The following is a 13,433-nucleotide window of genomic DNA, read 5'->3' as shown; positions in this document are numbered from 1 at the left end:
TGTGTGTGTGTGTGTGTGTGTGTGTGTGTGTGTGTGTGTGTGTGTGTTATAGGATGTGAAAGAGTATGGTTGTTTAAAGGAGGAAAGTGTGTGTGCGTGAATTCTTGTAACGAGTGCTTGTAGTCTACAGAGATAGGCAGAGTGGCCTCGCCCACAGGTAGGACGTTAGCGGTTTATTTTTGAATATCAATGGTTATTTGTAGAAAGTGTAATTTAATGTATAGGTGGTTACTCCAGCTTTCACCAGGAACCAGTTGTAAATATTCGCTGCTTTTCTTTTCTATGCTTGTACAATTCGCTCCCATCCCATTTTTGAAATATGGTTGTAAATATGTACGCTCCTCTTGGCAAAGCTGAATGTTTCTGTGACTGTAGCGTTCTGTTTTTTAATTATTTTTTTTCCCTCTCTGGACTCTCTTCAACTTTGTCTTTTTTTTTATTATTATTTGTGTGTGTGAGTGTATGTTTGTGTGGAGGGGAGAGACTCACAGACACTGCACTGTTTGGCTATTTTCATGGTTCATTATAATAAATCACTGTAATGACAGTTTTATACAACTTGTTGTGTCATGTGTCTCTGGGAACATTTCATGCCGCCGTCTCTACCGTCTGTGTCTTTGACGAATATCCTCTCGGCTATCAGCCTTCAGGAGAGCAGAAGGGAAACCTTCAAGGACGGCAAAATGTTCTTCCCGGTGAGTTCAAGGTTTCTATTAATAACGGATATTTTGTAGTTGATATCCAAAGTATTGTTGGTTAATGTGTTGGACATTTGCAATTGCCAGTCAATCCCCATCAAGCACATGTACATCCATAAAACTGTACAAAAAGAACCTGCACACTGTTCTCTCTTTCCCAATTCTTCTGCTCAGAGACAAAAAAATGTTTTCATGTCTCTGTGAATTGAAATAATTGGGAATTAGATGGCAATGTTTTGGTATTTTTAGCTATCTTACAGGTACAATTGTAGAAATTAGCTTTGGGAAATTGGTTCATTGCTCAATGTATTAAGGGCAGCGATACTTCAGTGGAAAGGGAAAGTAAACGAGCAGATTAGAAATATGTGAAGAACACAGACACTACGAACTGCACGAACAAGGTTGGAGCTTCAAATTACTACATTAGAGCTGAAATAATTCTATTTCGATCATTGTTTTTAAGACTTTTTTTACATGCTATACTATGACTTTTTATGACTTAGTTTCAACATGCTCTATATACTATGACTGTTTTTGACTTTCTCCGACATGCTATACTATGACCATTTTTAACTCTGCAGCAACTCCCTTCATCAACACCACGCCCAGTGGCTGGACTCCAGCGGGATTATGCCTCATCTGACCTCAGCATCTCCAGCCCTCGATTGTCTTCCTTCAGGATGGAGTCCAATCGTCAAAGACGTTGCATTATTCAAATTTGTACAATGTGTAATAAATGATTGTGAAATTCTAATGAAGTTGCTACTGATTGCATTACTTTTTTCGACATGCTATATACTGAGACTGTTTTTGACTTTTTAACATAATATACTGTGACTGTTTTAGTAACTTAAAAAGTAACTTCAAAAATAACTTAAATTAATTATACTATGGCTTTTTGAAACATTTTACAATTACAATAAAAAAAACATCTTACATTATGCAAATAAAATGTTATAAAAATATCATAGCGGCCTTTAGTATAATATAAAATGTTTAAAAAAAGAATATGAAAAATGAAGACATGAAATTATAATTTACTCGTCTGCGGCCCAATTCAACACTTTCAACAGCTTAGATTTCACGCACTACTCAGCTACTGCGTCAACCTGCGCACCTCTAACATCTGCAAACTTCTGCTCGGAGGCTGGGATTGCAGAAAGTGTACATTGAAAATGGCCCTCCCCCAAATGTTGCATAGCCCAAACCATGAAAAACAACCCCACACCAAAAGTAGAGAAAAGTATGTGGACATTTGCCTGCTTTAAGACATATGACAAAGTTATAAAGTGTATTTCTTTATATAAATAAATGTAAAAAAAATTAACTCTTTAAACTGTATTGCACACATTCCTTACCAAATGTGGTCATTTCTTTATTATGTCTCACACTTTGAATCCATATTATAAGTTATTCATCAGAACAGACCCATATAGAATCCTTCAGCTCGACATGGTAACCACCTGAAGTAACGGGAATAATAACAAAGGATGCACGTTCACAATTATAATGTTGCTGTGCGACACTCAAAACTACTTTGTTTCAAAAAGCTGTTCAGGGTATTGGACATTTCAGGAATTACTCTAATTAGCTTTTAAGCAGAGAGTTAGCTAGCTTAGATGATTGATACCACTCAAGCTGGTCCAACTCTGTTAGCCAATTAGCTTAACACTAGCAAACAAGTAAAAATTTACAAAATCTAGTGTGAAGGCAGCAATATGGTGTTTTACAGCTAGCTAAAAACGGATAATTGTCGTTTGTACAGTTTTAACAACTTAGATATGATTATTGTTGAGCTTTAGAGGCATGGGTGTATAAAAAGAACCGGATACAGAGTCCCCATGAAGACCCAAAAAAGTTTGAATTCGGAGTATAAAAAAATTGAAATTCCACCGTTTGGCCACAATATGTAATCTTCTTATCCATGCAACTGCTAACTCTCCGCCAGAAAGCAATAAAGTTAAGCATGTATCCCAAACTGTGAAGGTTTCCCCGTGTGTTCATCAATGACAATTAAAACAAACATATTCAGCCTCTATTCATGTTCAGTTTAGCTTTTCGTACTTCACAATACTGTCAGATTACGAGATACTGTATGGCACACACTAATAATGGACCAATAGCTTGACATTTCAAAGTGCACATTTCAAAGTCAAGACAAAATACAAGGACGTATACACAGATTATAAGACTTGATATTTTTCTCCTATTTAGTACATGTTTTGCAAAGTTGTCAGCAGCAAAATTTCTATTTACTACCTTTGATTCTATCACATCAAACATTTAATTATAACAAAACAGTGCCGTTGTTTCAAAAGGTCAACCAGTGTCAACGCCAAACTCCTTTGTTGACTTGGTAAGAAAGAAGATCTGACAGTTTTGACCTCGAGTCTGTAAAGTCCTTATTTGTGTCGGTCAAAGTCTGGATGATTTGATTTGATTTGAGCGGCCGTCGCTCCGTGGTGTGTATCTTGGAGATGAATTTAAAAACATGAAGAGCCTTTTTAAATATATTCTTTCAGCTGAACTTAAGCACCGACAGCCTTCCCCACATCCACACGGACAAAAAAATGTCAGTTTGAAGAGCTCATGTAAGATGACGCAGTGACATACAGTTGAGACGGTCTTTTTGAGGATTCATCCTCCAAGAATAAGCGGTTTGAGAAGAATGGAGGCGGCTATTTTACAGGGGGGAGCTTTCAGAGAGAACAAGCAGCATCCTGGTCTCCACCTAGGTTTGTGTGGCCTCTTCCAGACCTCCTCTCACTCCTCTTCTTTGATCTGTTCTTTACCAAGACCTCAGCTCTACATCCCAGCCACAGGTCGGACCACGAGAGGGAAGCTGGATCCTGAAGTAACATCACGTCTAGGCAGCAAGACCTGCAGGCAAAGAAGAAATTAATTTAGTTTAAAACAGTGGGGGATGGATATAGATCATTACTCTGGTTTACACTATAGCCAATTGTTTGAGCCAATAAATAGCCTAAAACGTGTGTATATATATATGTATGCTTTATATTGTTTTCAGTGCTTTTAATTAAAAAGAAATCTCTAGAAAATAGAGAGTAGGTGGAGCCCCATGATGTACTCACTCACACACCATCCAGTTATTGTACAAATATGCTTTTAACAGCTATTATTTACTTAAAATGCAAAAGTATCTGATTCATATTCATGAATACAGCATCAGCTGGAAGCCACTTGCAGATAAAGAACAAATACATGTTTGATATGTTAAATCTAAACATCAATTTCATTGATTAAAATAGTGCAAAAATAACTAAGTCATTAAATGATGTTTACCTGATGATGAATATCATCATCATACTGATTACTACTGTTTTCTGATAATTATATTGATTATAACAGACTGCTTGAGGAGCATGTGGTTGCAGTAATTATGTTGTATCTGCACTCCTAAAAACATGGTGGGTCATTACAAACTCCTGTTTGCTCAAACCTACAGAACTTTATTTTTAATTCTAGGGAAAATCCAAAAGCTACAATACTGCCACTTGATAGCACGGTGCAGCCATAACACAATATAGTCTTCGGTTTGAATATTTCACTCAATTTGATCGACCTTTTCAAGCTAAAGTTATGATGTAATTGTATGTCTTTTACGTGACTATATTCATGTTGTATTATACAGTGGAGAAGGTTTTGAAATAGCAATTGATCAGTGTGGAACTAGAGGATTGTTTAACCTTAAAGCTACTTGAGGGGAATAAAAAGGAAAAGTTTATAAATGTTTAACTCTTAATAAATAACTAAGAATGACTTTGATTGTTGCTTATTTAGTCATGAAATGTAATGTTATGGGAAAATAAATGATCTGAAACCAAGTTTTCGGTGCCTTAAAGGGAATAAAAGGAGAAAGCCGGACATTAAAATGAAAACGTGGGTTGCAATGGGAACAATTTTAATTATTACCTGAGAGGTACGAACATAAGATTGATTATTGATCCTTACCTGTGTGTTTGCGGCTGCTTCACCATTAACAGATGTTATATGGCGTTATTGCCGCTCTCTGTGGGAGGAAAAAAAAAAAAAGAGAGAAATCAGTTTAGTACTGAGAGGATACAATGACTGACATCTTTTCAACCAGCAGGGGGCAGTATTACACAGAAGTTCTCCCCTTTAGAGTCTAAAGGATGCATCAATTAAAACACCCCTCTGGTGTTTCTGGACAGGTGTCACAATCCATCCTCCTGAATGACAAGATAAGAAAACATCCTATTTAAACTTCGTCCTCTGTTTGATGAATGCCCCACTCTTCATTCTCATATTTCATGCACATCTCTCTTCCTCCTCTCATCCTCTTCCTCTGCTCATTATCCCTCTCCGTCTTGCCCTTCCCTCTCCCAGTTGATAATAGCTTCTTCCTCGCAGTCTTTCTGCTTATGCGGGTGAACAGGCGTCTGGGTCCCGGCTGATAGTGTGGCTGTGATTCATTTAGACAGGCTGGCAGCAAGCTGTGTAAACAGCCATTAGTAATTCATGACTCTGTCCAGCATCCCCAGGCTTCAATTAACCCTTCCTCTCAGTCACCCATCTCTCTCTCCCTCTGCATCGCTCCTCTCATTGCTTTTCATCTTCATGACCAACTGCATTATTCCCAAAAAAAAGTGCAACCTGCAGTCTACCATGCACTGCCTGTGTCTACCATCGATGAGCCATTAAGATCGTATCCTCTTACTGTCTCCCAGCAGCTCCTCAGACATCAGACTGTCCTGACGGTTTCCCAGAACGAAGCCCAGGAAGGAGAGGATGAGGGCGTCCAGGATGCCCATGATGGCCAGGATGTAGGCCCAGCGCACCGAGCAGGCGCCCAGCGTGTACTTGTCCGTCTGCTCGCCGCACATCCGCTTCACCTCGTCGCTGTCCCAACCATCTGGGTAGATCATGCAGCCCAGAATCAGACATGTGCCTGGATCAGGAGGAGAGAAAGGTGGGTCAGGGTTCAAGGTCTTCATCGGACTTGGATACATTCCATCGCTGCATTGAGTTTAAACTCAAGTGCGTGTGTCAGGTTAGCCCACAAAGTTGCGTTGCCAGCAGATTAAGCAAACGGGTAATCTCCGGAAATGTCGGTGACCTGTGTCCCTCCTTCCCTTTACTCCCCCTCCCCCCCGTTGCTCGTCTCACCCCCTCCCCCGCCTCGCTCTCTTTGTGGCGGCCATAATACCAAAAGAGACCTTTATCCAGCGGAAGGATGACTACATGAGTGTCTGGGTCGTGTCTGTTTTTCTGTTAGTCATAAGTTAAACACAACCAGACATCGCTCTCACAGTTTTACCAATAAAAGCAGCAACAAGCTACTGTAATAATAGCCAGTATTGATGTAGAAGCACTCTACTCCACATCCTCCACCTACATTTCCCAGGAGGCACCGAGTCTATTGACTTTCCTGCAGCCTTCCTGAGTTTAGAGATCAATGTTTTCTGAGCAAAGGGAGGAAAAGAAAAGTGTGTAAAGCAACAGTGGCTCTTTGTAATACATTTATTTTTCTTATTATTTTTATTCGACACAATGTTCCCCGTTTGGTTGCGTAAGGGAGAGATAATCGCTGTATTATTAACCATCAGTTTTTTGACACAGCTTGTATGTCTAATAATAATAATAATATAATTCCTTTTAATCTTTGACTTCAAATTTGCTCAAAATTAGATACATGACCGGTTTTATTATCTTCTTTAGCATCAGGTCCCAGTCAACACAGGATCGTGACAGGATTTTGAGTTGAATTTGCACACCGTGTGAAAGTACAATGGCACTAAAAGAAAGCTTGAAAGAAAGCCACAGAGGATGTAATCTGTGAAATTCACAAGAAAACATTTCTCTAATATGTGAAAAACTAATTGCCAACAAGGGGAACATCTACATTACTGCTTAGTGCTAAAGCCTTAAACCCACAGGCTTATTCATGCCTTTTAAAGTGGAAGTCGGGCTGCTTAAAATGTGTCACGTAAGGATGTCTTAATTCTAATTTCTGACTCTTCGGATCTTCAGGAAATGGTTTTTCATGTTCACTAAACTCTAAACTTTCACGGCGTATTAGTGTTGATTTCCTTTTATTCATATTAGAGGATTTAGCACAGTCAGTGCTCTCTTTCCTGTAAACAACTTGCTCCTGCAGGCAGCTGTAATATTAATAGAATAAGTTGAATTGCACACTGTCTCAAAGGCAAATCTTAAGTCTCCCGCAACACAGGACATGAAAGAGACGCCGGGTCTGTCTGACTCATCTAAAAGGCCTTAAAATGTCCATTTCTGTGCTGCGGTGCTTCAGACTCCAGTAGCTGTGGGTTTGATGCCACGAAAGCCAAAGTGTAAGTCGACCTGAAGCTAAATATGCCGTCCTCACTCTTTGCATAAAACTACAAAAGAAATGTAATTCCTCTCACTGACTGATCTCATTATAATCCATTCATCTTCTATACCTAAACGTTTTCCAAAACGTACTGACTTTAATCTTTCAACTTCAGCAGACATGACATTTTTTCCTGTTATCAGCAAAGCTAAAAAAAAGATATCCCCAAAACAGCATCCAAATTTCACTAAAGTAGGCTGGGGGCAAGCTACGCCGTGTAGCTACAAACAATCCTACGAATGACATGCAGCTACAGCGTAATGTGCAGTAACGACAGGGGTAAGCCAACGGGGTCAGCCTCTTCATCGCCCGATAAATAGATTCTCCTCATCTCAACATCCCTGCAGCCACAGCAGCCTGCACACAATCGCCGCCATGAATAACAAAAGACACCACGAAACGAAGACGAGGAATCATGTCTGCTCTTTAAATGAGTGATGTTTTCAACCTAAAAGCTCAGGATAACATTCGGACTCGTAGGAAAGAAAACGAGAGATCTGGGTTCAACACTTCAAATGATTTAGGTCGACTGAAAATTGAGCTCACAAGCTGTTCAGAAATATTCAAAACAAGCTTCATTCATCGTGGTAGTATTCCAACTCTGCAGGAGGTGGCTCGTAATGAGCTGAAGTTCATACTGGACTCCTGAGAACGACTCTTCATCACACGGGGAAGAGGAGGTCAATTACTGATCAACGCTACATCTTCCTCTTTCATCTCCTTACTAGAGAGACTTCAGGCGTGTTTTTCTCTTTGGTCGAGTCAGTGCTGAACAGATGAAGTATTCTGGATTCCTCGACAGTAATTAGTTAGTTTTTTTAATTCAACTGAAGTAAAGGTGAATTTAAGGATGAGAAGATAATAGTGTTGAAAATTGATTGAAACTAATGTAATAATTATTATATTTAAAGAGGAACTTAATAGTGTCGAATAGTGGTTAATAGTGGTGATGTCACAGTGTACCGACACACCCTGGAGTACACTTCTACATCAGTGCAGTCGGCAAAAACAAGATTTTCAGGGTTCTTCAGTTGCTCTTTAAAGTTTTTATCAGATAAAAATACCAAACATTTGCCTCCAAGTTTTGAGAATTTGCTGCTTTATTAATTCAATATTTTATATACGTTTTGATTTTGGATTGTTCGTCGGACAAAACAACCAAGTTGAAGACATCACCTTGGGCTCGGGAAAATAAGACATTTTTCAGTATTTACTGACAATTTGAAGACTAAAAATGTTCAAATGATGGTCACACTGAATAAGTTTGCCAATAAAGTTTCTCAAACATCCCCATCATGCATTTGGATGCCCTTGATTTCTCTCTCTTAAACAAACACACACACGCACGCTAAACACACACTTCCTCTCCAATTGAAAACTTCCCAGCGGACAGCTGTTGGCAGCGACAGCTGGGACAATCAGAGGAGGCGTCACAGTGTAAACCTTTGTGTCAAAACGCCACATGCTATCACACACACACACACACACACAGCTGTCTGCTTTGTGCGATTTATGTTCCTTTAAACCTCGCGGTCACCGAGGCGGTGTGAGTGCATGCGCAGGTGTGCACATGTAGCGGTGTGTTGGAGTTAGAGAGCTCATACCGTCTGCACTGAGCAAGGTGGACCATAACAAATTATATTAATGGGTGTTAATTGGGGCAGAAACCAGCAGATGCAAGAAGGTGAGGACGAAACACCTGTCTCTCTACTACCCCCCCCCCCAACCTGATCCCTTCTACTCCACAGAGGACTGAGGAAGCGTGTGTGTGTGTGTATAGAGATAAGACAGGAAAGGAAGCATGATTTGCAACACATATCCTGCCATATACCCCCCATACTCATTAACACTTCTTAGGTCCACACAAAAGTCAGAAAAGACTGCACTGCATAGTCAGCCAATAAAAAGCTACATGATCAGGGATCTTTTATTACCGTTGGCATGAGAAACATGCTTTGTTCAGCACTTCATCAGGCTCATGAAAACAAACAACGAGCCAACATTAAATCATAATTGTACCCATGTGTGTACATACAAGATTTAGACAATAATTAAAGCAAAAACATCAGTCCAGCCCTTTACTGTGAGCAAACATTATGTGAAGCTCACCAGAGCAAAAACAATCTGAAACATAGTATAATAATCTAATAAGTGTTACACTTCATTCTACAAGTCCAATAGTGTCAGAATTGGTTGCCAGTTTCTCAAAATCATTGCTAATGGAAACCTGGCAACCATTACAGTCGAACCCCGGTACAATTTATAGATGCATAAGGTCTGGAAATACTGGATGAAGTCATTAGTCATCAGTTATAAAATAGGATCCTCAGTGGTAGCTACAGCTCTTATTCCAACACTGCAAATACTATCAATATTTGATACATGGCCCGATATTGAACAAACCAATCTACCAGCAACACTGTCTGTAATGCAAAGACGGAAACTACAGAGGATAAGAATATCTCGTCGCTAACTCAATTTAGCATCAGGCTGAACTTCCCCGCTAACGCTGTAATCCTGAAGGAGCTGTCCACACGCTGCAGTGCTGAAAACTCAGCTACAACTGTCTTCAGCTGCTCCACTCTGCACAACAGTTCCCTGTGATTTAGACACTGACCGGGGTCACTCTGGGCCACCCTGTATGCACGCCAGCACACAGGCGGAAAACAAAAGACTTTTCCCTCTCCAACTCCTACGAGAACCATGTTTCTGTCGTCACTGTGGATGATAGGTAGGGAGAAGGAGAGGCGAGGAAGATGAAGCACCGACTGAAGATGAAGAGAAGGAAAGAAAGAATAAAGACAGGAAATGAGGAAAAAAATAGTAGAGGAAAGAGGAGCTTGGGCTTAAAATAACATCAGTGGCAGTGTTTGTGTAAAAAGAGACAGAAATGAACTGCAAGATCAGGATGAGTATGAGATTTTTGAGCACAGAATCTAAAAGTTATTGATATTGTAAGATACGCGCGTCATTCTCAGGTGTGGATTAGAAAGGTAGACTGGAGGGATTCGGCAGGAACACGGGTTACACGATTGGAATCCCAATGCAACCCGTTTGAGACGTGAAGGGAATGAAAGTGGCCGTTTAAAAAACGCAGCCCGAGAGAGACCACGCTCCTCCGTCAGATCAGAGGGAGGCGCACAGACGGAGAAACCACACGTCAAAGACATAAAAGCAGACTGACTTTCAAGTCGGGGCAAAAAAAACACGTAATCCACTCTTTATTTTATTCCCTAGGATGACCTCAGCAATTAGGCTGTCCTCATTCAATTTATTGAAAAGCTAAATAAAATTTAACTCCGTGTCAAAGACGAGCTAGTTTGGAGATGGTCCGTGGAGAAGAGAGTGCCGTAAAATTGATTGAGGATAAAATTTCCAATCTAATAATCTCTGAGTGGAGAGGGAAGCAGCTCAGTTCTGTAGAAGTTATTATATTATTACTGCTTTATCATTTATCCAAAGAAAAACATCTGACCGTGGTTCAAGGATACACACACCTTTATTTAAACCTAATGTAATAGCAGAAACTCAGCCGCCCTTAGTTAGGCTGCTGTTGCTCTGCCTGTAAAGTTCTCTGTTTTTGTGCATCACACAATAAAGTCTACAGTAACAAAGAGATGCATCACTCGAAAGGAAAACCACTTAAACATATGTGGAAACGTTGCTACTCCTTCAAAGAAAATGCTAAATAATGTAAGTTAATGTCTCAAAGCTTCTTCAGGATGTGAGAATGTGCTCAAAACTTAGTGAATTGGGATTATTTTAAGACGTCTCCAGCGGCCCGTTTTTAAACCCCTCGGCGTGGCAGTGCCACAGAAACAAAGCCTTCTTATTTTAGTCATAATCTGCATAAAAGTTATTCTAATAATCCTCCTGGGCGGCGGTATTGTTTTCCTCCCTCAGACGCCTCCTCCTCTTGCACGAGGCCCTCCTGCTGCGTTACAGCACACAGGAGACGACTTCAGAAGTTGCATCCAAACACTGATGTCGCCTCAGATTCGGTTGCCTGTCTCGTTTGAAGTCGGTCCTAGTTGGAACAGCCTTCTTCTGAGTATTCAAAGCGAGCTTTAATCAAAGCGTCCTGATTTTCTTCTGAGCACAGAATATGTTCGGGAGTGGGAGGTCGCTCCCCCACACCGAGGATCCAATCGGCTGGTTGGATGAGTGTCAGCGCTGTAGCGTGACACAAGTGTTTTCTCCCTTCCGTCTCGTCTGATGAGTAAAGCCCCATATGAGCACCATATCCTCACGTATAAACATTACACGAAGCAGCTTTTGTTCTCAGGAAGTTTCCCACAAACCTATCAGGAGGCGATTAAGAACAGGTGTTCACGTTATTCAACAGCTCCCATTGGTGAACCTGAGACGGATCTGCCAAACAGGATGAACGCTGCATCCCAGACTGAAGGAAAACATGTGTTAAGCCTTGTATTCTCGCTGTCAGTAAAGCTAAAATCCCCCCCCGACAATGTTTGTGAGGCTTAGCAGTTGACAGACGAGGAAGAAAACAGTTTGCGGGCGAGGAAAAAGATTTTGTGATCCGAAGAATTCTACGTTACACACTTGATCAACCGTTGTTTCATTGAAGTGCTCTCTCTTCTCTCTGCCTCCTCAGATGTTGGCGACGGCATTCTTGAACTCAACTCAAGCAGTTCTGAATCTTTAACGGTTGTCCTTATTTTCCTCTTCCAAAAACCGGCTGCCTTTGAAGTCGAGCCGAGGGGATTGCTCCACTTCGTTTCAGCAACTTCTAATGTGTCTCTGATTTGCGGCGATGGCAGGGAGTACATGTTCTCCTCTCTTTCTCGTCTTTCAAGCCTTTTCCCCTCCCTCTTCTCTGTCTCGCTCTCTTTCTGCAGCACTGATGATTATGTGAGGGCAGGACAGAAAATATACAGAGCTCTGTCTTACTGAGGAAAATCCACCAGTAGAGAAACCTTTAAAACTACACGTCCAACCAAAGGGTGGGTCAGTGCAAGATTGTGTCAAAAAACAGTTTATTGACTCGCTGTTTTGGAGCTTTTGACCTTTTTACACACAGACATCAAAGACTTTCAGATGTATATTTCTCTTAATCTTTCTGAGCTTTTATTTTCATCCATTTTGGCTCAAAACTTGAGACTGATGGTAGTCAAGCTGCTTCCATTGTTGTCACTATTGCATCGATGTGAGAAGAGAAGCCCTCATCTTGCCACTTGTCATGCTTCACTGCTCCGGGGGGGAGGGGGGATGTTGATGATCTCCTGACCTGTGGTTTGTGACCTGAAGCAAGCAGTTGGCTTTTTTTTGGGGAAGCAGCCAAACGTCGCCTCCTCTTCCTTTCGGCAGCTCCTTAAGGACCCGAACAGCTCACTACTGGCGATCTCGTGGAGAGAGCGAGAGAGCGATGGGAAGCTGCCAGCAAGCAGCGGCACGGAGAGGCGTATCCATGGCAACCGGCAAGCTCGGAGGGAGGAAGAGCATTAATGGGATGTCTGCGAACATCACCGAAGCAACACACGTCCTCTCTCCACACACACACACACACACACAAAAAAAGAGTCCGTGATTTCTGATCCGTGACCCTCGAAAAACGGAGAGTCTCCTCTTTCAGGTCTCTATTGTTCCTCCAGCGTAATAATAAGTGAGTCCGCTGGGATGTAAACACTCCCACTTCTTCACTCCCCCTGCTAAGTTTATCAAATAACAAACCTCCGCTGTGGCGCTACAAGAGCTCCGGAGCCTCTTGATGTCGTCTCGAGCTCAAACCTCATTTGGATTCTACGTCTGTCCCCAGTTTTCACGAAGCTTTCTTTGATTCAATCCCCCCGCCAATATGTTTCCCAATGTATAACATTGTTAGTCATGTTTTCCACACAGCAGGGTGCAACTCCTCATTTGCAGCTCAATACCGCCGTTGTGATCGTCGTAATTAGGCGTCTACCTCGGAGGGAAACCAGCGGGACGAGACGCCTCGTTACTGTGATCCATGAACGGATTTCGGTTCAGTTCGTCCCATTCAGAAGGTATTTCAGCAGATAAACATCAGATTTGAGTCATTACCCAATAACAGCTGTCATGTTTCCCCATCAGTCAACCCACTGCAGCCCTTAACTCTTCTGAGGCCACAGAGAGTAATACATTCTGGATGTCACGTCTGTATTATGCTACAACGCTGCAGTCATCAAACGGCTTCCTCGTTCACTAGGAGGGTATTGATTGAGGAGAGGGCGGGATGTCGGAAATGAAACGTCCTGCTGAGAAGCAGATCTAATGGATCCGAGTTTTGTTTTGGCTCTTTGGACAGGAAATGCGGTTGCACTTTAGACCTGCAGAGATGACCAGAAAAAGGGGATTTGTGGGCTGTAAAGTGGATATTTTGG

The 13,433-nt window shown here is 41.5% G+C and overlaps 1 protein-coding gene across 1 annotated transcript in view; it reads right to left on the bottom strand.

Annotated features, from left to right (window-relative positions):
- Positions 1–2,035: 2,035 nt before the first annotated feature.
- Positions 2,036–13,433, bottom strand: part of lhfpl3 (LHFPL tetraspan subfamily member 3) — a 23,388-nt gene continuing 11,990 nt past the window's right edge. Inside the window, exons 2-4 of the mRNA XM_031858876.1 lie at positions 5,398–5,628; positions 4,671–4,728; positions 2,036–3,578 (exon numbers count right to left, since the gene is read on the bottom strand). Coding sequence (XP_031714736.1) covers positions 4,706–4,728; positions 5,398–5,628 — 254 coding nt within the window. The 3' untranslated portion in view covers positions 2,036–3,578; positions 4,671–4,705. The remainder of the gene's footprint in view (positions 3,579–4,670; positions 4,729–5,397; positions 5,629–13,433) is intronic.

This window comes from Anarrhichthys ocellatus, unplaced genomic scaffold, assembly GCF_004355925.1.
Source record: "Anarrhichthys ocellatus isolate YVR2014 unplaced genomic scaffold, GSC_Weel_1.0 scaffold21, whole genome shotgun sequence".
Taxonomy (NCBI): Eukaryota; Metazoa; Chordata; class Actinopteri; order Perciformes; family Anarhichadidae; genus Anarrhichthys; species Anarrhichthys ocellatus.
The sequence above is the reverse complement of the archived record's forward strand: the minus strand, read 5'-3'. Positions and strand labels throughout refer to the sequence as shown.